Source organism: Carettochelys insculpta, chromosome 2, assembly GCF_033958435.1.
Source record: "Carettochelys insculpta isolate YL-2023 chromosome 2, ASM3395843v1, whole genome shotgun sequence".
Classification (NCBI taxonomy): Eukaryota; Metazoa; Chordata; order Testudines; family Carettochelyidae; genus Carettochelys; species Carettochelys insculpta.
In genome coordinates this window covers 9,909,304-9,936,111 of record NC_134138.1, presented here as the reverse complement: position 1 = coordinate 9,936,111, position 26,808 = coordinate 9,909,304, and the positions used below count along the sequence as shown (strand labels likewise).

The 26,808-nt window shown below is 43.9% G+C and overlaps 1 protein-coding gene across 3 annotated transcripts in view; it reads right to left on the bottom strand.

The window, feature by feature from the left end:
• TSNARE1 (t-SNARE domain containing 1) overlaps positions 1-26,808 on the bottom strand; it is a 751,229-nt gene that overhangs the window by 466,095 nt on the left and 258,326 nt on the right. For all 3 annotated transcript variants that reach the window (XM_074986589.1, XM_074986590.1, XM_074986588.1), the window contains one exon: positions 1,375-1,452. In XM_074986589.1, coding sequence (XP_074842690.1) covers positions 1,375-1,452 — 78 coding nt within the window. The remainder of the gene's footprint in view (positions 1-1,374; positions 1,453-26,808) is intronic.

The window sequence follows — 26,808 nt, the reverse complement described above, 5'->3', positions numbered from 1 at the left end:
GGACCTCCCACACTGTAATGTGAAGCCATTTCTCCTTGTTCTGCCATTCATCACTATTGAGAACAACTTCTCTCCATCCTCTTTAGAACCCCACTTCAGGAAGCTGAAGGCTGCTATCAGCTCACCCCTCACTTTTCTCTTCTGCAAACTAAATAAGCCCAAATCCCTCAGCCTCTCCTCATGGGTCATGTGCTCCAGCCCCCTAGTCAAGTTGGTTGCCTTCCACTGGACCCTCTCCAATGCATCAACATCCTACCTATACTTGAGGTGGGTGGGGCAGAACAGGACACAATACTCCAAATGTTGTGGCCTCATCAGTGCCAAATAATGGAAAATAATAACTTCTCTAGGGCTGGGTCTACATGGAGCTCTGCTCAGTGCTGCTGCCGGCAGAGCTACGCAAAGCGAGCTTCTTGGGATTGCAAATGGCTGCTTATTTGCACACTCCCGAAGCTCATTACCATAGCCACGCGAGAGCTGGATGCCTGCAGAAGGGGGCACTGGCACTTAAGAGGCCATGTGAACACACCTCTGCTGGCTAAACCCCTCTCTGTCGCTAGCCCTTTATGCTCAGGGCCTGTTCAGACATAAGGGACTGGCGACAAAGGAGGTTAGCTGGCAGAGGCATGTCTACACAGCCCCTGCTGTGCTGACATCTGCTTCTGACAGCGCCAAACTCTCGCATGGCTATGGTAATGAGCTTCAGGAGTGTGACAATAAGCAGCCATTTGCAATCCCGAGAAGCTCACTTTGCATAGATCTGCCGGCAGCAGCGCTAAGCAGAGCCCTGGGGAGACCCAGCCTTGATTTGCTGTTCCCAGTCCTCAGTTACAGAGGTTGTTCTCTGAACCCTCTCCAATTTTGCATTGTTTCTTAAAGCACAGCACTCAGCGCCCTGACTGATTTGGCCATTAGGATGCAGTACCTAAACAGATCCCCGGGGGATGAACAGGAACAGCATACCAGTTTGATGCAGAGGGAAGACTAAAGGAAAGAACGGCTGTTCTTCAAACTAACATAACAGGTTGTGAACTTCGTAGCACTGCAACGCTTCAGAGAAGCAATGTAGCTGGTCCCATCTTTCTGCCTTTGCATTACTTACTGTAGCAGATGACATAATTAAAAGCAGAAAAGGAAGCAGTCTCGGTAGGGATGGAAATATCTCTCTGCCTATTTAATGCAATATATGGGGAATATTTTTACATCTCAGAAACTAATTTGTAGTGTACGTACATGGGAGCTCATGAGGCATGACAGTAAGAATGCATTACTATCTGCTCCCTGACAACAGGGCTTTCTGAACGCCATAGACAGGCTCACCAGTCATTGGCAGGACTGCATACAATTGATTAGGGAGCCTTTCATTATACGCACCGTTGGAGTTAATTCGGAAGATGTTGGCTGAAGTTTCCTGAAACAGTTCCTGTAGTTCGTTGGGATCAATCTGGGTGGCTGCAAGAGAGGAGGAGAATGCATATTAATACATCTGGCCATCCCTGTGCTTTGCTTAGCAAGAAAACTACCACCACTGCAGAGCCTCTGAACCGGAATCCACCGCAGAGAGGAACATTTATCACAACTTTGTCCCTGTACTTTGTTTTGGTTGTAGTATATCTGTAACAAACACACAGTTACCTTTGAAAATTAATGGGTTGAAAGTCAAACATTGGTTCAAACAATTATAGACCCCAGTTCATGCTCACTGATGTAAAGGGGCCGTCAACAGCCTGTGGATTGAAGACAGCATTCAGAGAGCCAGGTTTTTACAGGCTGCCTTCCTTTGTGTGGCACAAACAACAATAGCGTAGTTTTTCACCCACTATTATTTTGGAGCACAAGGGATTCCATTTAAGCATCTAGGCTGTGCAGACTTTGCTAGCTTAATTGTAGTTTGATTATGGTAGTTCAGGTTTTTTTTAATATATCCACATATCAAGAAGCCATTATAGTATAACTAACTTAGGCCCTGGGGAGGCCTATCTTTCCTTTCTCTCCTGTCAACAGTCACGCAAGCTGCTGGCCAGTAAAACCTGGCATGAGGGGCTTTTTGCAAAATATTTTTCTTCTATCCTGTTTATAGGAAAAGTTAAGGTCAAATTAGTAATGTTAAGTCATGTACATAAATCTTCGCTATCTGCATCACTTTCTGATGTCAACAGGTATTCAAGCATTCCCCACCTCTCCCTAACAGGAAAGATGTGATGGCCTCACTTGAACTCAAGTAAAGGTCACCTAATGGTATTTCTTCCCTGACCTTTTATCAGAAATTGGTCTTGAAAGACTGACTATAGGATATGATCAGAGGGTATGACCATGTTGAGGTCTTCAGGAAACGGGGTATTTTTGGAAATTCCATGAAATCACAGCTTAATGTAGTATCAGTATTTAAGTATTATAAGGTAAAATGGGTATAAGAACCCCTCGCTGCATGGGGAGTGTGTGCTAGGTGGAATCTGCACCTGACGCACATTTGTCACCTCCTTAAGGCACCAATCTCTATTATCTCTGCTATATCTGTTATCTTTGCTGCCACTATTCTTAGGACAGCCTTTTGGTTTTCCACTCTTTCACTTAAATTCTACCCACTTCCAATAACACCTTCCTCACTGACTGAAGCGGGCAGGACTCGGATTTTAGGTGGTTCAGAGGAGTCAGTGAGTACCGTGCCCTGCTTATATAGCGTAAGTTAAACCATAAGTGCAATTAGTTAAGTAACTTGTATTAGTTGTTACAACATTAGTAAGTAAAATCTGTCTGTAACCCGATATTAACTGTATTGAACATCTTCAGTTTGCATCTGTTAAATGCTGCTTTAGCACCATAGCGCTGCTAAAATAAGCAAATCATAAGTGCTGCTAAAAGCGTTGTCTGTAAAACACTGGAAACCTCAAAAACTCACTTCTAGCCTGAGATGCTCTGTCTCAGTCTCTTGATGTTAACTAGAGAAAGGTGCAAACCTTTAATCTTTAAAGTTTAAGTCAGATTGACGAGCCTTCCCAAATCCATCATTCCCACAACCTCCCCCTCTCCCCGCCCCCCAAGTCAACAGCTGTTGGTGTCTGAGCTGCCTGTGGCATTAGGATGCACAATTTCCCATTCAAATGAACAGGGATAGAACATCCAACTACAGTGGTGGCTCTGAAAATCTCAGCTCCAATTCCCTGATTTCAGCTACATATCAGGGAGTTGCACATGCAATATTTTAATTATTTAAATATTTGTATAAAGCCCCATTAGAGTAACATCCGCTTTATGTTAGGCACCCTTCAAATATGTGGAAAAGCCAGGCACACGTCCTATTGCATTTATTTATCTCAGACACCACCCTGCCATAGGCACTCCCACCCTCCAACTGGTTAAGACAAGGCTGAAAAATCTGGTCCTTGATCATCAAAGCAGTCTATAAACATTAACTGAGCCACAGAACATACATTTATGTTCCTAGGCTCTGTTTGACAGAAGCTGAGAATTGGCAACAGGGATGGATCAACTGATGATTGCCTGTACTGTTCATTCCTTCTGGGGCACCTGGCACTGGCCATTGTCAGAAGACAGGATACTGGGCTAGATGGACCTTTGGTCTGACCTCTTTGGTCATTCTTAAGCTCATTTGGGTGACTGCACATTAACGATCTACAGACAGGGAGGTGTGGGACAGTAAGAATCCATCCTGACCCTCAGCAACGGAGCCTCTGGAAGGGTGGCAATCCATCATGAATTCTTTTATGTGCAGAGTGAGTGTATTTGATAAGTAAGTAGTGAGACATGATGAACACAACGCCTCCTGTACAACTCCACTTTTCAGAAGAGGATTACAGTTTAGCAGGGCTCCTTGAGAGCTCACACCCATGCCCTTAAGAGGCCGAATGCATGAAGGCTACATGTAGTGATGAACCCCTAAGGTTATGCCTCTCCTGACTAAAAACACCAGCTACCCAGACAAGTCCTTCACCCTCTTCTGATGCAACAGATTCCCCTTCTCAGTCTCGACCCTCATTTTCCTTCTGTTCCCAATTGCTTGTGCCCTGGTGCTCTCCCCCTTGCTTATCGGTCTGTACAAATCCCCTCTGGGCATGGTACCCAGTTGCTGGAGAATCTGCCTTAATTTCTTCCTGAGCAGAGGGTGGCCCCAGCTGGTAGGAGCCAATTTTTCTTCCATTTGCACCATTAATTTAAGGTCCCCTGCTCTCTCATCAATGACCTCACAGCTCAGCAGCAGCAGCAGGAAAGGAGGTAGGAACTAGTGTCAACAGGCATTCCTGTGAGTTCCTGTAGCTGGCATTTGACTAAGAAGCACATGGTTAGTTTAGGGTTTCCCTTACGAGTCACAACCCTGCTCCCAACTTCTCCATCATTTTTTCATTCTAACTTGTAAAAGCCAAGAATTGCTGAACAGAGCATGATCCAGTCCCTATTAAGCCAATAGCAAAATGTAATCATTCATTATAAGCCCTTTAGTTCTTTGCTGAGGGCCTCAGAACCATGGGTAGCATTACAATATTTCCCCTGCTTAAGGAAGGCCCCTGCACAGGGCTACTCATGTGCTTATAATTAGGTGCACGATTAAGTTCATTACTGAATTGGGACCCGAGCAAAGTGAAAGGTACTCAGACAGACATGACTAGTAGAAGACAGGCTAGTCCCCAAAATGACAATGCCGGCAGACCCACAATGAGAACAGCATTCACTGAAACGCAGTTAATGCGCCATTGAATTCCCCAACCCAGTGTTGACTGGAGTGGTCCATGAGCTGCTGCAGGAGTAAAATCAACCGGGAGGCATTTACAGGATCCATCTGAATACTGAATCACCAAAACACAGGATTTAGGATGACACCATCAGACATGGGAGCAGCATATGCCCACTAACTGGAGTTCATGAAATGCAGAAGGAAAGACGCATTTTAACCTGACACCTGGCAGACCTGAGTTCAAGTCCTTGCTCTGCTACATGCTTCCTGTGGGGCAAGTCAGTTTCCTCCCTTGTAAAACAAGGACAATGGCACTGCCCTGCCTCTGAGGCATGAATGACACAGGCAAATTCATTAAAGATTGTAAGGTGCTGTGACAAAAGGGAGCGTGTGAGGATTTTATCCCCCTGGTTAGGCTGCATGCGTTTCCTACTGTCCCATTGCCACCTGAGGCGGGTGCCTCAGTTTCCCGAGGCACAGCATCAGTGCAAAGTGGTGGTGGGAATTTTGGTGTGATGACTTCTCCCATGTAGGCAATGGCCCTCCATGCTCTTTGTAACTTAGGCAACACCTTTCTTCCACAGGAAGAGGGTAAAGGAGGGAGCAGAGGCCTGGCTGGTCTGAACTGGAATCAGGCCACTGAGTGGAGCAGTTTGGTCTGGCCGGTGAGGGAGGAAGGAGGGGCATAGTAATGAGCGAGGTTGGAAAATGCTAATGAGGTGCTACAAGGAATATGCAGAGCCTCATTAGCATAATGGAAGCCACAGTGATTCGAAAGTTCTGCTTTCAAATCAGGCACCACCCGTGTAGACAGGGGCCTTTTGACAGGATGCCCCAGTCTTCAAAAGCCCCTTGTTCCTTTCGAATCACGGAGCCTGCCATTATGCTGATGAGGCACTGCATATTCATGAGAATAACTCATTAGCATCTTTCGACCTCGCCCATTACCATGCCCCTTCTGAAAGGAAGGAGCTAGTGTAGACGCAGCTAGAGAGTAGCAACTTCAAGTTCTGTACTGGAAAACAGAAATTAAAATGGACACATCCACACTGCCAAGTGAAGCAGAGATTCCACAGCTCAGATGCTTATGGACACCATAAAAAGAAAGGTGGCGGGGAGGAGCGCAGAGAGGGACAACACAAAAGACAGTTGTGGCTAAGAAAAATGTAATGTTTCAAACTTCATAAAGCACAGTGTTAAAATATTACAATTCCCCTAGATGGAATATGGGGTTGACAGTATGCTGTAAATATTTCGTATGCCCTACAGCTAATACCATTCAGCATCACGAATGAGGCGAGGTGAATTGTAATTATGGCAGACACACTGACAGCAGCATGGAGTTTTTAGTATAAGCGTCGCAGAAACACATGTGCAAATCAATTCTTCCCTGCTTCAGTTTCTATACCCCTCCCCAGTTTTCAGTTCATTTGTTTATGTCATCCCCTTGGAAGGCATCAAGAAAAACACAGCTTCCAACACTATCGCTTTTTTACTTCTCACATTTGGAAGACAGCTATATTTTTTATTTCTATTGTCTCAATTTTTCTAAAATAGCAGAGGCCAACCTGGATGCTTGTGATTTTTGTTCCATTTCCAGCTGCTCCCTCTCCCCCCCGCCCCCCAAAAAATCCCTCTTGAAAGCTTTCCCATAAAACTTCAATCACATCAGTGTGTTTGAAACAGGTGACTGAACATCCAGTCACCCAATATGAATAAGCAAAATGTGTATACGTGCCATTTTATGGAAAGCCAGTCCTCTGAAAATGTGATCTAAAGTATTTGGTTAGCCCTGGAAATAGTGAGTGCTTAATTGTTACAGATGATGGAATGTAAGTCCTCATTTTGACTGATCACACCAAAATGGTGGGAGGGGTTCTTCTAGAAGTATTTTAATTGTTTAGGTGTATTACAGTAACACATACAGGATCCAAATGAACTCAGTGGCTCACTGTGCTAACACGTTTCATACCCATAGGGCTTGTCTACACTACCACCTTCCTTCGAAGGAAGGATGGTAATTAGGGTGTTGGGAGTTTACTAATGAAGTGCTGCCATGCATGGGCAGCTCTCTCTTAAGCAAATTCCCCCCCGTGGCAACTCCCAAGTTTTAAACTTCGAAGTACCAGCAGATTTCTAGCCACGGCGCACCCGCCGGTACTTCGAAGTGCCGGGGCAACTTCGAAGTGCCCAGAGGAGTAAGGGGACTTCGAAGTTGCCCTGGCACTTCTAAGCACTGGCAGGTGCGCCACAGCTAGACACGTGCCGATACTTCAAAGTTTAAAACTTTGGAGTCGCCGCGGGGAGGAATTTGTTTAATGAAGTGCTGCCTATGCATGGCAGCACTTCATTAGTAAATTCACAACACCTTAATTACCATCCTTCCTTCGAAGGAAGGTGGTAGTGTAGACACAGCCATAGTGAGAGCCAGGACCTGCCCCAAACAGCTTACAATCTAAACAAACAAGACAGAGTGTGGAAAGAGATACAGGTGAAATGACTAGACTGAGACCAAACCACAGGGCAGTGGCAGGGCTGAGCATTGAAACTAGATCACTTGAGTCCCATTCCAGAACCACTGATCTGACAGCCTCTTTTTTTTTTTCTTAAGTTTTCTAGACGTAATAAAGTGACGAATTTTGTTTAAATTTAGAACTGGATGATGTTTCATGTGAGGTTATGAAGAGAAACCAAAAGCCTTTATGCATATTTTAAAAAAACTAAAAGCACCAGACATCTCTATCAGTTCATTTGGCTTTTGTTTTTGTTTTTTAAATAAGGTGCAAACAGGGCATTTTTCAATTAGACTGAATACAAGAGCCTAAGCAGATTTTATCATCCAAATACACTAACTAAATAATCCTGTATGATGGAGAAAAAATATTATGCACATGTGGGCATGGACCGGGGGAGCAATTTCCCATAGAGGGAGTCAAAGCTTGGAAGAAGCAATAACTCAGGAGTTCACTATTCTTATTCTCACGTTTTCCAGCATGTAGTCTGTTTCACCTTATGTATTTCACCAGCCGTAGGAGTGACTCCTGTGTCTACAGCTTGCAATGCACATTGGGATCCTTCACTCTGACAAGTGCAGTATAAACCACTCATTAGCTCCAACCATTATTGACATCAGCCATGGCAGGGAAAACAGAAGCCCAGGTGTCTTGGCAAGTGGAAATCTCTTTTGCTTCATCTTTAAGACAAGTCAAATTTAGAGCCTGAACAGGCTTATAATGGCTTGTCTTTATTGATCTGTTTTGATCTGGGTTCAGTGCAGGTCACACACAACAAAAATTGGTGCAGGCATCTACCCTAGTACCCTAGTACAGCATTGCCCTAGTACTAATTAAAACTGCCAACATATCCCATGCCAATCATTCATGCCTACTGTTTCACTCTAATTTGCAACAGCTAGTGGATTTTCTGCGGCCGGGTGTAATCAGCTACCTTCATGAACTAATGTTGGTCCCAAAACTGAATATCTAAACAGCTGGAAAGAAAAGGACCAATAATCATAGTAACTGGTGTGAAAAAAGGGAGATAGAAAAACATGAAATCTCTCTACCGAAGATACTTGCTGTAGCCCTCAGCACTATACTGTGCAGCTCTTAATGTATTCATCCTCACAATGCCTTGCTGAAATATGGCTACTATCCCCATTTTACAGATGGGACACACTGTGTCAGGAATACATTTGTGTCCCTAGCCTCTATTTGCCAGAAGCTGAGAATGTGTGACAGAAGGATGGATCAACTGATGATTGCTTGTTCTGCTCATGCCTTCTCAGGCACCTGGCACTGGCCACTGTCAGAAGACAGGATACTGGGCTAGATAGACCTTTAGTCTGACTTCTTTGGCTGTTCTGATGTTCATTTGTGTGACTAAAGTTCCATGATCTAAAACCACACTGAGGCACTTAAATAAGTAGTTTGATTTTCCAAAGTTTTGAATGTTCTCATGAAGTCAGCACGTATGTGAAAGGCAGCTGGTTTAAAAGAAATATGGGAAAAGACGGATGATTTCAGAAATGGAGGAGGAGGGGATTTAGCTTCACTATTTAGCTACCATCAAAGCCGTATCCATTACTGAAGGGGAATGCCTGTGGTCAACCAGTTCCTAGCCACAAGGTCTATATGCTACAAAATAACTGTCAGTCATTACGGTGCCACAGGACTTCTTGTTGTTTTTGAAGATACAGACCAACTCAGCTACCCCTCGTGACAAAGGTCTGCGTGAACCGCTTGAGCACTGAAATGGTCACAGCTTCCACAAACAACTTCCTCCATCTTCAGCCAGTGTAAGGAATCAGTGCCTCACACTGCTGCACAACAAACTAGTGACTCTGAGAGGACAAACTAGCTAAATGACTGATGCTCACCATCAGTAACAGACTTGAACACAACAATATTATAAAAAGCTTCAACTCTTCTGGGACAAAGGAAAACATTTTCTCAAGTTATCTATAACGACTCTTTATCCCTCCACCCCAACGCCCCCCGCTGCCATGCTCTGCTCATTATACCTAAGTCCCATAGAACACAGTGTTTTAATGTTTCTTGTTAAGATTCTCCATGGCATTGTCTAATGTTATCAGACAACAATGTGCTCCCCGAGACCACAATCTCCAGAGAAAATCAAGCTACCTTAGGCCGAATGAAACCACCATGTACAGGATCAAACTCATGAGGTTCCTGGCAGCTGGCTTATGGGCCTAAAATTTTCTTTTAGCCTCAAGGACATCAGGGCCGCGTCTACACGTGCACGCTACTTCGAAGTAGCAGCGCCAACTTCGAAATAGCGCCCGTCATGGCTACACGTGTTGGGCGCTATTTCGAAGTTGAAATCGATGTTAGGCGGCGAGACGTCGAAGTCGCTAACCCCATGAGGGGATGGGAATAGCGCCCTACTTCGAAGTTGAACGTTGAAGTAGGGCACATATAGCCGATCCGCATCCCGCAACATCGAAATAGCGGGGTCCGCCATGGCGGCCATCAGCTGAGGGGTTGAGAGACGCTCTCTCTCCAGCCCCTGAGGGGCTCTATGGTCACCGTGGGCAGCACCCCTTAGCCCAGGGCTTGTGGCTGCTGCTGCCGCAGCTGGGGATCCATGCTGCATGCACAGGGTCTGCAACCAGTTGTCGGCTCTGTGGATCTTGTGTAGTTTAGTGCAACTGTGCCTGGGAGGGGCCCTTTAAGGGAGCGGCTTGCTGTTGATTCCGCCCTGTGACCCTGTCTGCAGCTGTTCCTGGCACCCTTATTTCGATGTGTGCTACTTTGGTGTGTAGACGTTCCCTCGCAGCACCTATTTCGATGTGGTGCTGCCCAATGTCGAAGTTGAACGTCGACAGCACCAGCCCTGGAGGACGTGTAGACGTTATTCATCGAAATAACCTATTTCGATGTCACTACATCAAAATAAGCTATTTCGATGTAGCGTGCATGTGTAGACGTAGCCCAGAGCACAAAACAAACTCACTTGTTCACTGTGGCTCTATTAAACTAAACCCCAAAGGACTGAAGATGATGGGACAGGAAAAGAGGAACAAGAGAAAAAGACAGAGAAAAGCAGTAGCATGTGGTGATGAGAACAAGAACAGTGATCTCTGGGGAGGAGGGAGAAAATAGTTAATGCATTGTGTATTATGGCTTTCAGACAGCACAGTGAAGAAGGAAGACAGTTAGGGTCAAATGATGTCTCATCTTTTCAGAGTCCAAGGTGTTGGAGATACACTTTACTACAGGTTGAAACTCCCAAATCCAGTATTCTCTCATCTGGAAACATCTGTTGTCCAGCAGGACCATGGATCTTCCGGGATCAGAGGATCCCAGGGCTAGGAGTAGGAGGGGGCAAGCAGACCAGCAGCAGGAGCCCAGGGCGGGGCACTCACAGCTGGTCTGGCAGCAAGTGGGAGGAGGACAGCCAGCAGCAGTCACCAGGGAGCTGCAGCGAGAGACCGTTGCCCCAGGCTGGGAGCAGTGGCCAGGGCTGGCTGGGCAGAAAACTGAGCTGGGGAAGCTGTGGCAGGGCTGGCTGGAAAGCCCCTTGCTTGGTAACAGTGGCTCATTCCTGGGGCTGAGTGGAAAACCACGGACCCCAGAAGCCACAGACAGGGCTGTGCAGAAAGCCGCAGCCCCAGGAAGTTGCGGATCATCCCTGGAGTCGGGAGGGAAGACCCAGGCTGGGTGGAGGGTCATTGCCAGGGCTGGGTGGAAAGCCACGGCCCAGGGGAGCTGAGACCTGGCTGGGCAGCAAACTGCCTGGGGAAGCTGAAGCTGGGGACAGGTGGCTGGGGCAGGAGCTAGAAACTGGGGAACCTGCAGAGGTGGAGAGTCAGGGAGTGGAGCCCCAGAGGAGGGGCTGGAATGCCAGCAGCGGGGCATAACTGAGCACCTGGTCTGGCAAAATCTGGCAAAATCACTGGCCCAGGACAGCTCAGGTCCCGAGGTGCCAGACCAGGCAGGTTCAACCTGTACTATGAAGATCTGACTGAAATAAGTATCAATGGAGCACAGACTCAAAAGACTAAAATGGACCTCAACAGGTCGTCTCGTTCAGTCCTCTGCACTCAATGTAGGTTAAAGTAATAACTACAGGTTGAGCCTCTCTAGTCCCACACCCTCAGGATCTGACTGGTGCTGAACAAGAGACTTTGCTGGACCACAGGAGGTCAGTATTGTCTAGCAGCATTATCAAAAACCCACTGCTTACTGTACTCTTAGAAGACTTTTAGGGATACATTACAGCTAAATAACAGCACAGAACGCAAGAGTCAGGACTGGTGGCTGTAAACAAACTTTATGGGACTGTGGGAAACATGGCCACACCCCTGATAAGTGGTCATCCAGTTAACTTAAATCATGCTGAATTACACATGCTGCTGGATGAGAGAGTGCTGGACAAGAGAACTTCAGCCTGGAGTCCATTCCTGACAGGTGTTTCTCTAGCCCACTCTTTAAAATCTCCAATGACAAATACTCGCCAGCACGGGGCTAGCTCTTACTTCCTCCTACCTTGGAAAAAGTAAATAAAGATCACACTTGTCTTGTATCATTCTCATTATAATCACAGCATACAAAGTGTTACTGAGATTGTAAGCTGTTGTCGACCAAAATATCTCTTTGTTATGTGTTTGCACACTTGCATAGCACCATTTGGGCCTGGTACTTGACTGAGGTTCTAAAGAGGATGGACAGAGAATATTTTCAGTAGTGACCAATGACAGAACAAGAAGCAGTGATCTAGCTTGGCTATTAAGAAAATCTATTTCACCAGGAGGGTGGTGAAGCACTGGAATGGGCTACCTAGAGAGGCGATGGAATCTCTGTCCCTAGAAGTTTTTCAATTCCAGTTTGACAAAATCCTGGCTGGGATGATATAGTTAGGGTTGGGCAGGGGGCTGGACTCGATTACCTCCTGAGGTCACTTTGAGCCCTAGAACTCTACAATTCTATGATTTTATGCTACCATACTGCAAAGAAGAAGAAGAAAAGAGGAAGAAAGAAATGCATAGATAACAGATTTGCTAAGGTGTACTAAGTGTATAAAGTTTTCCCCTGGAATACCAGCCCTTTAGCCAGTTTTTTTTTGAATACAGTAAACTATCAGAGCAGATTTTGATTAAACACCTGAACACCCAAAAGAAGCTGAAAGGCAGTGCTCCCACATAGGTGTAATTTTAAAGTCATGTGTTTAAAAGACCTGAAAGTTTCCGAGAATTTAAAAAATGGCCTGTAACAGACAACAAATTCCAGTAATGACTGAACTGGGAGATATTTTAAACAAAAGAGCTCTGTGAAGCCAAAATGGCTGAGACCTTAAAAGATGAGTTGTTAACAGACTGCAAAACCCAGTGATGATTCAGGATGGTTGGAATAGGTGGAGTGAGGGTGGGGCTTTTGGGGGAAGAGACAGAGAAGGGCTGTGAGTAGGTGAAGTGAAGGCAAGGCCTTTGTTGAAAGAGGCAGAGCAGGACTGTGAAGAAGCAGAGTGAGGGCAGGGCCTTTGGGGAACAGGTGGAGGAAGGCTGGGCAGAGGTGATGCAAGGGACCTCTGGGGGAAGAGGCGGAGTGAGGGTGGGAAGTGGCAGAACAAGGGCAGGGTCACAGGAGAAGAGGCCAAGCATGAGTAGGATCTCAGGACAGAGCACTGGTGGGGCCAAAGTCCAGACCCTGGAGGCTACCCCACTTCTCTTGGGCTTGAGGCAGCAGCTCTCCAAAGGTAGAGGGCCAGCATACCTCCAAAGGAAGGTGCACCACATCAATAATTTTGTGCCCCATTTGGGGAGGCTTAACCACCCTGAGCCTCCTACACCCACCACCCATTCCATTCACCATGCTTGTAGCTTCTTCCATCCTTCACACTAACACTACAGGCATAATGAGCTTCACAGTGACACACACTGACATTCCTGGGATCTTACTATACAAGTAACATGACCCTGTGATATGAGCTGGTTTGCAGGATACATCCAGGAAGGAAACATCAATTCCTGTAAAAGCAGTGTGTAAGCCTGGTGGATTTTAGAACTTCATCCATATGTACAGGTTGAAGTTCTGTAATCCAGCACCCTCGGGACCTGACTGGTGCCAGATGAGAGACTTTGCCAGAAGGTCATATTGTCTAGCAGCATTACCAACACTTTCAATACTCACTTGGCACGCAGGAGTAAATTACAGCTAAATAACAGCACAGAACACTGAGATCCAGGACTGGTGGCTGGAAACAAACCTTAAGTGACTATGGTAAACTTGGCCACACCCATAATAAGTGGTCATCCAGCTAACTAAAATCAAACTGGATTACAGATGTTGCCAGAGGAGAAAGTTCCAAAGTAAAGAGGTTCAACCTGTACTGAATTGGTATCATACAACTTGGAAACAGAAGTCTTGTTATGGAAACTAGACCATGCAACATAAGGTATGTCCTTAAGTGCTTTGTCCGGTTCAGTTTTATAATGACCCAAGAGATAAGGCTTATGCCATGTGGTCTGGAGAAATGCTACCCAGTCTAACAAATCTCAGTGTTCCCTCCAGCATAAATAAATAAATAGCCTGTCCCTTTAAATTCAGCACACGTAAATGCATCAGAACTTAGCTTTAGGAACACAGTCCTGCATGCCAACAAGATATGGCTTATAAATAAAAAAAGAAAATATTAATATATATTTTCACATTGTAATCAAGGTTTAATCAGATCTGCTTTGTATTATTTTTAATTAACTTCTTTTTATTCTCTTTTGTTTCCCTCTTTAGCATATACTCATGCCATTTCTGTATTTCTACCGTTTGTCCTTAGCGTGTAGAAGAAATGTAGCACAGCGTATGCCACCTGCGTATCATTCCATGAGTGAGGACTAATAGTTGGATCAGAAGGTTAGGAATGAAGCAATAACCTGAATTCTCTTCCCAGCTCTGCAACGATACCACATGTGGCCTTCAACAAATCACTTTGCCTTTTGGGGCCTCCATCCCCCACACATTAAAATAAATATTTTTATGATGACTATGGAGCTATTATCATTGCATGTCATCTAATCTGCTAGGAAAGAAACCACGGCAATCATTTCAGGAGATGGATTGTGCTCTGAGTCCTCTTCATATTTATACATGAGTCGGGTAGTTAGCTCATTTCAAGGACTATCTTGTCTAAAAAACTAGGAATTAGAGGAACATTGACAAAAAGGAGTCTTTCACTGAACGCTAAAGAAAAGAAGATTCAGAGATTCCAAGGCCAGAAATGCGACCCCTCTACAATTTATCAACATCCTTCCTGATTTGCAGATACCAAAACTGGACACAGTATTGAAGCAGCGACAGCAGCACTGCCAAATATAACAGGAGAATAACTTCTCTGTTACTAAACAATGCTCCCTTCTACACTAGCCTTTTTGGCCATAACATGGCAGTGGGAGGTCATCAGCAGCTAATTATCTATCATGACCCCCAAATATCTTTTTCACTCATTGTTTCCCAGGATAGAGTCCTCTATCATATGAGACCAACATTCTTTGTTCCTAGATGTATGCAGTTATTTATATTAGCACACGTATTTTATTTTCCTCTTTATTATTTACCAATCCCTCAATTTTCAGATCATCTTCAGACTTGATCAGTGACAATTTTATGTTTTCTTCCACATCATTTATTAAACTATTAAATAGCATGGGGTCCAGAACCAATCCATAAGGGTTCCCAACAGAAACATACCCACACTATGACAATTCCCCATTTACAACTGCATTTTGAAACCCATCCATTAACCAGTTTAAAATTAATTTAATGTGTGTTGTGTTAATTTAACATCAGTCTACTTTTAATCAACATGCTGTGTGCTTCCAAGTAAATTGCCTTACAAAAATCTAAGTAGCGGGTCTTTGCCCATGAAAGCTTATGCCCCAGAATATCTGTTAGTCTACAAAGTGCCACAAGACTTCTTGTTTTCTCAAAGCTACAGTCTAACATGGCTACCTCTCTGACACCTCAACACTAATATCTACAAAACTTGTATTCTCATCAGAAAAATAAATTCCATTAGTTTGATAGGATCAATTTTCCATAAACCCAGGATTACTGACATTAATTGATTGCAACTAAGTACACCTCTCCAGTTACACGCTATTGTAATAATAGTAATTATTGTATTGTAATAACCTTTGGACATGATATTTCTTGCATAGTATCATTTTCAAAGTAAGAACTCACTGATCAATAATATCATGTGTGAAATGTATTTAGCAACTTTATATGCACAGTTACAAACTCAAGCTACTGTTACGACTGTATCTTTAAAGTCAATGAACAATCACTTGTCAAGTAGCCATTCTTTGGCAAAGAAAGTGGATAAAAACAGATTAATCAACATTTGAATGAACAGCATGGGACCTCTTTCACTATAAGATTCTGTGACTCCAACCTCACAGAAGGAATAAACTTCACCTGGGGTAACACTGAGGAAAATGCATTTCAAAAAGTTGACTGGACGACAAAGATGATATCCCAAGATATTTTGTCCTATCCATGTCTCTAGCTCTCTTTCATCAAAGAAGACCAAAGAAACCAGCCCTTTGTACTTCAGGGGGCAGCTCCTGACTTGAGAATTTGGTCAGTACTGTTGCTGGGAACCTGTGGTAAAATTTTCTCCTTGTTAAGCAATAATTATTAGGGGAAAAACAAAACAAAACTGGCCTTTATATCTCTCGTAACCATCCCTGATTTTAATGCTGTACACCTATGCCCACTTACAATTTCTTTGTAGTTACATACATTTGTTTTATTCTTATTTTAACTGAACAATATGAGTAACACCATGTAAAGTAGCAAAACGTTGGATACTGCTTGCTTCTAGCGGCAACAGACCTAAAACATCCAAACTGTCCAGGAGAGAGTGGGGCACAACATATATTTTAGGGCAAATGTTGGGACTAGAGGTATGTTAGAGTCACTCTGCAAGCGGTAACCAAGGCTGGTGGAAGCCAGGATGTTAAATAGAGTGCTACTGCAGGCTGTAGCTTTACACTAAAGAAGTAACAGATGTTTGGGCCATTTTGTGGAGGACCAAGGCTGCAAGCTACATCACCAAAGCATTGTGTGGCAGCCCAACTTGCAGAACAAGTGATAACAACCCCTCACTGGTCTGGAAGGGCATAACTACGCTTCTCCCAGGATGAAAAAGGTGCCTTAAGCAATGCGCAGGTATTCCATAAAGAACCCTGAAAGGAAGGTTCTTTATCAAGAAAAACAAACTACCTAGGTATCTGAAGAAATGAATAAGGGCTCTCATTTTTCACTTCATTGGCACCATGGGGACTGGGTGGTTGAATCTGTCCAAGGAGCAAGATCTAAGAAATGGTTTAACCCAGACCCTGAGGTCAAACAAGGATGCACTTTCAGCTCTACCTCATTTGGCACTGCTGTTGATTTCATCACAGAAAAATGTAAATGGATACAACACAGGCATGGTTTATTAATAGAATACTAGAAGATCTAGATTTTGATTATGGCATAGCTCTTCTCCATGAGAGCCAAACCACCATTCAAGCAAAAAGCAAAAGACTATGCTGCATCATAAAAAGAACTGGGTTAAAAAATAAGTAATGAGAACCCAAATTTAATAAGAAACACAGCAGCTCCCAACTCAAGCATTGTGTTAGGCATCCAGGAACTACAAGACGCGAGTCGGTCACCTACCTTGGCCATGACATGCAAACCAATGGAGACATCCAGGAGGAAATAATGCCACAATTTCACAAAGAAGTAGCCACATTTTTAACAAGATTTGGTCATCAAACATTTATGACTTGAAGACCAAACTGCAAACCTTCAGCTTGAATGATATTTCCATCTTAGCACATGGATGTGAAAGCTGGACATCATGAAAGGTACAGGTTGACAGCTAAATGACTTCAAAAGTCAAATGCACCAGCAACTTCTGAGGTCTTAAATTGAATGAATTCACAATAGATACTGACATTTATCACAGTCCACCAGCTCACTCCAAAATTACCTACAACATAGATCAGTATCGGGGGGGGGGAGGTAGCAATGTTAATCTGTATCCACAAAATCAAGAAGTCCTGTGTCACCTTCTAGACTAACAGACGTATTGAAGCATAAGCTTTCATGGGCAAAGACCCACTTTATCATGTGTGTTCTAGAACACAGAATTATGTGGATTGTGTGTTAAGAATAAAGCCAGAGCAACTACTATGGCAGGAGTGGTATTCATCATCCAAAGGGACATGGAAAAGAGACCAACCAAAAGAATCCCTAGGCCAAATAAAACTCACAGAGAGGGAAAACAGTTGGGACTTAAAAACACAGGGGGGCACACAATGAGCAGCCCAGGATAGGCAGAAAAGCCAGAGCTCTATTTGAAATCTATGTGAAGTTTGATGTCTCAGGAAGGATTCAGATTCAAATGGACTTTAGCACTTCTGCTTTTCTCAGGAAAAAAAAAAAAAAGGCTTCCACCCACACAAGAGCAATGTGTACCTAATCAAGTTTGCTTCAGCTTGAAGATTTGTGATGAGACTGAAATGTTTGTGTTGAATAAGAACCTTGAAAGGACCTAGACAATGAAAGATACAGGTTTCCTACAAAAATTCCATGTCAGGAAGCACTACCAGAAGACCAAATGATAGGATAATTAGAAGAGTGGCAAGCACAAACAGAGCTCCTAGACTTGAATCTGCAGCCCAGCAACATAAAGGATAATTCTGCACATTTGTGCATCTCTTGTAATTTTGAAATCCTGCTCCACTAACCTTTGATTCCTACAAGAAAACAAGTTTCTCTCATTTACTTAGCAGAGAGAGATCTTGGAGCCTCACGACATAGGAGCTCTTCACTCCAGAGTCATTGAGATGGATCCGTTTGAGATTAATAATGATTTGGAGGATATTTGCATATCACGTCAGTTTGGTGGCTGACACGAAATGGATTGGTGAGATCTCAGTCCAGTTCAGAGCGATCACAATTAAAAGCCTGTCATAACAATTAGCAGAGCTAAAGGCAGTTTCATCATAGAGTGTTATATCCTTCTCCTTACTGGCATGGTTCTTTTCCCAGTCACAAATGAAGTATATGTCTTGTGTGCAAACCGCTTCTTTTTCTTTTACTTGGACTCTTTTTTTTTTCCCAAAAAACCACACTTTGAATTGAAGGTGGTTATTTTGTTGTTGTTGTTTAGATAAGGAAGTTCTGAAAAATCAGAAGTGCTACTAGTGTGGTAGTAGGAATTAAGCAACTTTAATTTTGGTAACAAGTGGAATTTTGGTTTCAGCTGGGTAAGTTTATAATTAAGAATTTTCCTACTTTTTAAATCAATGAGGAGGAAAATATTAAAGGTTTTGCATAATTCTGATTTATTACCAATCCACAGTTTAAGAGGTTTTAAAGCACAAGTGATGTGAATCATTTTTACTTGGGGTGAATTAGGGGAATTTTAAAACAATTCATTTTTTTTTGACTGAAATAAATCAGCCAAATGGAAAATGTTCATTTCACTCACAAAAATTCCACATCAACTCCCAGCACCCACTCCCACCACACAGAATGTCTAATTTACATTTCATTCTTTGTGCTGTAAATAACTACAAGAAAGATGCATTAGGTTGGTTTCAACTGGCCTTTGATAGAGACATTTAAGTAGCTTGGGCAGTGAAAAAAAGGAGATTTAAAATCTTTCCCAAAATCTTTTCATGATTGTATATATTCACCTTCACTAAAAACAGTTTTTATGGTTTGCACTGAAATAGACCCAGCAGAGTCTGCAGCCCAAATATTATAGCACTGCAGGCAACGCAGAAAAACAGCACATGAAACTGACCAAACTACTGTTATAGTCCAAGCTAAAGGAAATACAAAAATGGAAACAGGCAACAGAAATAGTGAAAAGTGACTGTGTGTTTAACGTTTAAAAATATAAGGATTTATGGGTAACATAAGTAAAGAATATTTTTGTTTTAAAGACAGTTACTAATATCTACCTTTTTATTGATGCACTCATGATTTAATGCCTTTAAAGCGTTCTTTACATAATCGACATTACTAATGGCAATACAAAAATTGGATTTTTTTTCTTACTTTGGCATTGCCTATGTGATAAACAAGAAGTGATATCACAGAGATATCAGCCCACTGAATAACAGAAAGGAATCCCTAAACAATCTGCTACAAAGCAAGATAGATTCCCATGAGAATCACCAACGCTGGTGGATTTCTTTTTCTTTCTGTCTCTGAATTATGAATGTTTTAAAATTTTTTAAAATATAATCTGGATCACTGAAAAGTGTATTGGATAAAAGGTTAGTAATAACCATGAGTGAAAGTGTGCGATCCCAGAAGATAAAATACATCATTCATGAGAGTACTCTCCCCAGCAGGGCGTTGGAGGGCTTCCAATGCAGTGATGAGTCACGAGCTAACAGGAGAGATAATGACTGTGTGACAAGCAAGTATGCCTCGATAGCGGTGACAGTCAGATTGAGATGAACAACAGCGTGGGAGATGGGAGATCTCTTCTCAGAACTCCAAAAGCTGGCAGCCAATAAACTACACTTCACTGTTTTTTTTCTAGAAAATGCAAGACTGCGGAGGAGGGAAGAGTCTGCAGTTGTACCCACCACGTACTGTGATTGTATCAGTGCCCACATGGTAAGTAGGAGTAAGACAGGGTTGTATGTGGATGGGATAACTCTATGAAAAAATCTGTGCTGCATTTGGGAAGATGTTTTGGCTGCAGTAGGGGGCGCTTGTGTCTCTATGACAATTTTAAACTGCTGCTCATGTGAAATTTAGGAGTGCTGTACCATTGAAAGTGTGGGGTTTGTTTTTGACAGGATATGAAACCGAGTTCTCCATCACTTGTGATCATCCCAGATCCCAAGTCACTTTCTCACGATGGAAGGACTTATGTCACTTATCTTGACCAAATTATAACTTAAGCATTAAATCTGTCCTCCCTAGTAGTTCATGTGGTTTCTTGAAAAATTGCATATAGGATGTTTTATTCTCCAGTTACCACACAAGGATGGTTCAGGAGAAGGAGAGTGAGATTGTGTACATATAAATCAGCCAAAGCTACACAATACACAAACGCACGCACACACTATGCAAAGATAATTGCAATGGAAAGCAAATTGAAAATTGAAAACTGGCCATTTAGCAGACTATGTTGTCATTCAAAATCAGAAACATATTCAGAGAAAAAACTTGTTTAGGATAGTACCTACTATGAACATCAGAACGGCCATACTGGTTCAAACCAAAGTTCCATATAGCTCCGTATCCTGACTTCCAACAGTGATCAATTCCAGACGGCGCAGAGGAAATGAGCAGAGCAGATAATCATCTAATGAGCCCTCTCCAGTCATCCATTTCCATCCTCTGACAAACAGAGGCCAAGGGCACCATTCTTTCCCATCCTGGCTAATAAGTAATCATGGGACTATCTTCCGTGAATCTAGCTAGTTCTTTTTTTGAACCCTGTTAAACCCTGGTCTTCACAATACCCTCTGGCAAGGAGCTCCCTCAGAGCATGAAGAAATGTGCCCTTTTGTTTGTTTTAAACAAGAAACTAGAAATAGTATTTTCTTGTCAGTAGGCTAGAAATGTTCAGCTACTAGCCAATAAAAAGGATTGGACACAGCAATGAAGTTTTCTTTTCAAAAGCTCCTCTTCCCAGAAGTCTTTTTCTAAGATTTATAAAGAGCAGGGTTTGATTCTGGCACTCTAGGTCAATCCCATGCCAATCTAATTGTATTTTAGACAGAGCATAGTAATTGTTAAATGTAGAACAGTGTATGGGAGGTTTAAATGTCATGAAAACTAACAGATTGTTACTTATATTGTTCACACTTTATCTGTTCCTGTATAATGAAACAGAAGATATTTACGTGGTGTACACTCCTGTAAGCAAATCACCCACCATATGTGAATGAAGCCTTGAAGAGGAGTGATTCAAAGCAAGGGATCATTGTGTGTAATAATCAAAGGTCAAAGATTCATAGTATCAGAGAGCAGCCGTGTTAGTCTGTATCTTCGAGATCAACAAGAAGTCATGTGGCACCTTGCAGGCTACAGATAAGAACATAAGAACAGACATATTGGGTCAGACCAAAGGTCCGTCCAGCCCAGCATCCTGTCTGCCAACAGTGGCCAGTGCCAGGTGCCCAAGAGGGGGTGGACCAAAGACAATGATCAAGCAATTTGTCTCCTGCCATCCATCTCCAGCCTCTGACAATCAGCAGCCAGGGACACCATTCCTACCCTTGGCTAATAGCCTTTTATGGACCTAACCTCCATGAATTTATCTAGCTCTTTCTTAAATTCTGTTATAGTCCTAGCCTTCACAGTCTCCTCTGGCAAGGAATCCACAGGTTAACTATGCACTGAGTGAAGAATGACTTCATTTTATTAGTTTTAAACCTGCTACCCATTAATTTCATTTGGTGTCCTCTAATTCTTGTATTATGGACACAAGTAAATAGCTTCTCCTTTTTTGCCCTCTCCACACCCATCATAATTTTATATACCTCTATCATGTGCCCCCTCAGTCTCCTCTTCCCTAAACTGAAAAGTCCCAATCTTTTTAGCATCTCCTCATATGGTATCTGTTCCAAACCCCTAATCATTTTGGAGCAAAAGCTTTCGTGGGCAAAGACCCACTTAATCAGATGCTATTTAGTATGCATCTGATTAAGAGGGTCTTTGACCATGAAAGCTTATGCTCCAAAATATCTGTTAGTCTATAAGGTGCCACAGGACTTCTTGTTGTTCTGAAAGAGTCAAAGTGCTTTCCTCACTCTGACATGAAAGGAAAATCCCAGGGGGGTAAAAACCCTGCCAGCTTGCTTTCTGTGTAAAGGAGCCATACATATGGGCACAAAAAATGATCCATCATCTCTGGACTGTTTGAATTCTAACAGGGCAGAATAACTGAATGAGGAGACAGAGGTATTCAGAATTATTCTGGGTAGCCCTAAAGATTTTTGAGAAACCAGGAGAGAATTACATCCCTGCCACAATTCAGAGTTATAAACTGTAATTTACCTGTTATTATATTTTACCTGCTTGAACATTTCACTACCTCGGACTCTTTTTCTCAGGGTATATCTGTATAGCAGAGGTATTTTTAAATAGCAGCCACTATTTTGAAATGCATTTTGTGTGTAGGCTCTATGCCTGTAGACATTCTATAGAGAAATAGCTGAGCGCTATTTCAAAATGCATTTTGTGTGTAGCTACACTATCTCAGAATAAGCTATTCCAGAATACTGCTTCAAGAATAGCTTAGTCAGAGGTAACGCTGTTGTGTAGACATAGCCTGAGCTAATAAACCCACAAGTTACTTTATTATAGAGTTGGTTGCCAGTAATGTCTTTGTTGTCAGATCTGGAATACTCTTGGGACTGATGTGACACACGGTTGCCAACACTGACTGAAGCTATTCCAGGAGATTTATTTTTTCCCTCACCATGTCATTACGTTATGTTCTTAAAATACTGTATTCAGATCTCCAGGATTGTTCTGAATAGCCACCAGGAGATGGAGGTCTATTCCACAAGACGCCAGGCTGGTCCTGGAGGGAGGCAACTGTAATGTGGCTTGATGTGAGAATTAAGAGACCTTTCAAACAAGGATGCATGCTTGCTCCGACGTTGTTCGGGATCTTCTTCACACTCCTCCTGAAGCATGCCTTTGGATCTTCAACAGAGGGCATCTTGCTGCACACAAGATCTGATGGGAAACTATTTAATCTTGCAAGGCTGAAAGCTAAGTCTAAGGTGCGGGAAGTCCTCATCAGAGACATGCTGTTTGCAGACGATGCTGCTGTAGTGTCTCACACAGAAGACCAGCTTCAAAAACTGCTGGATCAGTTCTCCAAAGCGTGCAAGGACTTTGGGCTTACCATCAGCCTAAAGAAGACAAATGTACTCGGTCAGGATGTTGCTGAATCCCCATCAATCAGCATTGACAACTATACATTAGAGGTCGTCCACGAGTTCGTTTACCTCAGGTCCACCATCACTGACACCCTGTCGTTGGACACTGAGCTAAATAGGAGGATCGGAAAAGCGGCCAAAACTCTGTCCAGACTCAGCAAGAGAGTGTGGAATAACAACAAGCTGTACACTCACACCAAAATGCAAGTCTACAGAGCCTGCGTCCTCAGCACCCTCCTTTGTGGCAGCGAGACTTGGACCCTGTATGCCCGCCAGGAAAAGAGGCTGAACGTCTTCCACTTGCGCTGCCTCAGGTGCATCCTTGGAATATCATGGAAGGACAGAGTGACCAACACCGCCGTCCTCGAGCAAGCTGGAATCCCAACCATGCACACTCTCCTCAGGCAGCGGCAGCTCCGCTGGCTTGGCCATGTCCACAGGATGAATGATGGAAGGATTCCAAGAGACATCCTGTATGCTGAGCTAGCCTCTGGCAAAAGACCTCCCAGACACCCCCACTTGCGCTACAAAGATGTCTGCAAGAGAGACCTCAGAGAGGTAGACATCAAGCTGGACAAGGGGGAAGAACTAGCAGACGACCGCAGCAGATGGAGGCAGGGGTTACACAAGGGCCTTCAGAAGGGCGAGATGAGGATCAGACAGCTAGCAGAGGAGAAGCGAGTGCACAGAAAGCACAATAAGGACTTGCCAGACACCCACCACATCTGCAAGAGATGCAGCAAGGACTGTCACTCTCGTGTGGGTCTTCATAGTCACAGTAGACGCTGTAAATGAAGTCCTCAATTGAAACTATAAAGGGCACGATCCATAGTCTATGCAGACTGAAGGATGCCTACTACTACTATTTATCACAAAGATTGATTTGTCTGAGGGACCTGATAGACGGGAGATCCTTAGGGGACTGCTAGTGATCCCATGATCAGACCAATATACTGAGCCAGGAATTGACATTTGTTACTGGTTTGGTGACATCTACCTATAGCCTGCACCTCCAGTGTGGGAAGTCTCCTCTGCTTTCTGGCAGTCTACCCTCGGACGGGCACTTACAACAGTGAGCCAGTCCAGACTCCAGGACACAGAGATGTTGAATTTATAAAACTATTTTTTCAACAACATTTGCCATAGCCTCTGGAGCCGGATGGAACGGCACCCAGACCATCACCTGACTGCTTTTTGCAAGCCCACATTCCAGCTCACAGTGGCATTCACTCATGTTTGGCCTGGCAACACTTCCTTCATGTCAGCGAGCAGACAGGCCAAATCTGACTGCAGCTGCAATCCTGCAAGCCAGGCCACAATGCCACTTGTTCAGATTTGGAGGGGGTGAGGTGGAAATGCTCAGGGGACTGGGGGAAACAGGCTGCAGTTTGGGAGGGGAATGCATGAGGGGGAGTAAGAGGGGTTTTTTGGGGCAGGTGGGGAGAGATACTACACTTTAAATGCATTTTGCAGTCCCTGCCCTTTACACATACACAGAAAGATCACGTTAGGCGTTACCATAATGCAACTGTTTCTTGGGTGGAGCATAACACAAAGCTATAAATAGAAGTTTAGGACAGAACGCATAAAAGAATGTTGCATTCAACTTCAATTTCTTGAAGCATGGGGAAAGCAGAGGAGTAGGATGAAGGATCTATTTTGATTTCAAGAATTAACCAAAGTATCACTTGTCCTGAACACTGGGATTAACCCTCATACAAAATGTCTTAAGACCTTTAATGACCATAAATGGTCAGGGCCAGGGTTCCCTGTGAGCTGAGTGCTTGGGTGGCTGCCCAGGTGAGATGCAGATGCCATCCAGCTGATTAGCAAAGCACCTAGAGCAGCCCACAGCGGGCAACATATGTTTCTACTTGTGATGCAAATCCACACATGCTTTGGCGCACATAGAAATTATTTGATCCGGGGATGGGAAAAATCAGAGGGAACACTGGTCAGGACCTTGGATTTCCTTTGTATTTACAAAAGCTCCTATAAGAGCACAGACCTTCCACATGTGAGCTAGGAATAAGCATGCATATAAACTGGGAGAGTAACTGAAAAGCCACAAAAAGCAACAGCTGCATTCAAGACTCTTCGTCCCATATGGAGATCACAAATAATCTCTCTGAAGACGGAACTGAGGATCTTCAACACAAAAGTGAAGAGTGTGCTCTTGTATGCATGCAAGAGCTGGTGTACTAAAACATCTTCAAATCTGACAAGACACGGAAGACTGGCATCATCATCCAAGCTGTGTGACTTGCAAACAATAAACAAACAGCGAAGAGCAAATTATGTTTTAAAATACTATCCCTGTTGCAAGTGGCCTGATGCGGTTCAACAAGGAGAAGTGGAGAGTCTTGCACCTGGGGCGGAAGAATCCCAAGCATTGTTACAGGCTGGGGACCGACTGGCTCAGCAGCAGTACAGTGGAAAGGGACCTAGGGGTTATGGTGGATGAAAGGCTGGATATGAGTAAACAGTGCACCCTTGTAGCCAAGACGGCTAACGGCATACCAGGGTGCATTAGGAGGAGCACTTTGAGCAGACCTAGAGAAGTAGTTTTCCCCTCTATTCGGCACTGGTGAGGCCATATCCGGAATATTGTGTCCAGTTTTGGGCCCCCAGGTATAAAAAGGATGTGGATGTACTGGAGCAGGTTCAGCAGAGGGCAGCAAAAATGATTAAGAGGCTGGAGCACAAGACCTATGAGGATAGGCTGAGGGATTTGGGCTTGCTTAGTTTACAGAAGAGAAGACTGAGGGGTGATTTAATAGCAGCCTTCAACTTCTTGAAGGGGAACTCCAAAGAGAATGGTGAGAAACTGTTCTCAGTGGTGTCACATGGCAGAACAAGGAGTAATGGTCTGAAGCTGAAGAGGGAAAGGTGTAGGTTAGATAGTAGGAAAAACTACTTCACCAGGAGGGTGGTGAAGCATTGGAATGCGTTGCCTAGAGAGGTGGTGGATTCTCCATCCCTTGAGGTTTTTAAGTCCTGGCTTAACAAGGTCCTGGCTGGGATGACTTAATGGGGGTTGATTCTGCTTGAAGCAGGGGGCTGGACTAGATGACCTCCTGAGGTCCCTTCCAGCCCTAGGATTCTATGAGTTGTAGTGGTGCCCAGCAACAATTCCCACTGAAGTTTACTAGAGTTAATTTAAGATTCCGAGAGAAACAAATGAAAGGGAATCAGTTTTCTGGAGAGGACGGGGGCTTTCTGCAGTTTTAAATATACTAGATGTGATTCTGAACTTGCATCTGTCTTACATCAGTGCAACTTGATTGCAGTGGACAGGGCTACCGACAGAAATGCTGGGCCCCCAGGCAAGGAGGAGGGCATTCCAGGCCTTCAGAATAGACTCACAAGTAAGAGGATGACATGAAGACATCCTACTCATTACTGAGTGACCACTAAGAGGTGACTGGTATGGCTGGTTTGGTGTCACTGTCGGCAGGACCCCGGTACTGCCTCTATAGAATCCCCCCATGCCACTCTGCCTGAGTTCCTGCTCTCCCCACTTCAGTAACATCCCTTACAGGACCCCTCCCCACCACACTGCACGAATCCTCCTGCCCCACCTCAGTAACTTCCCTTAGAGAGCCCTCCTGCCCTGCATTACACCGCCTGAGCCCTCCTGCCCCACCACAGCCCACCATCCTGTTTCCATAGGCAG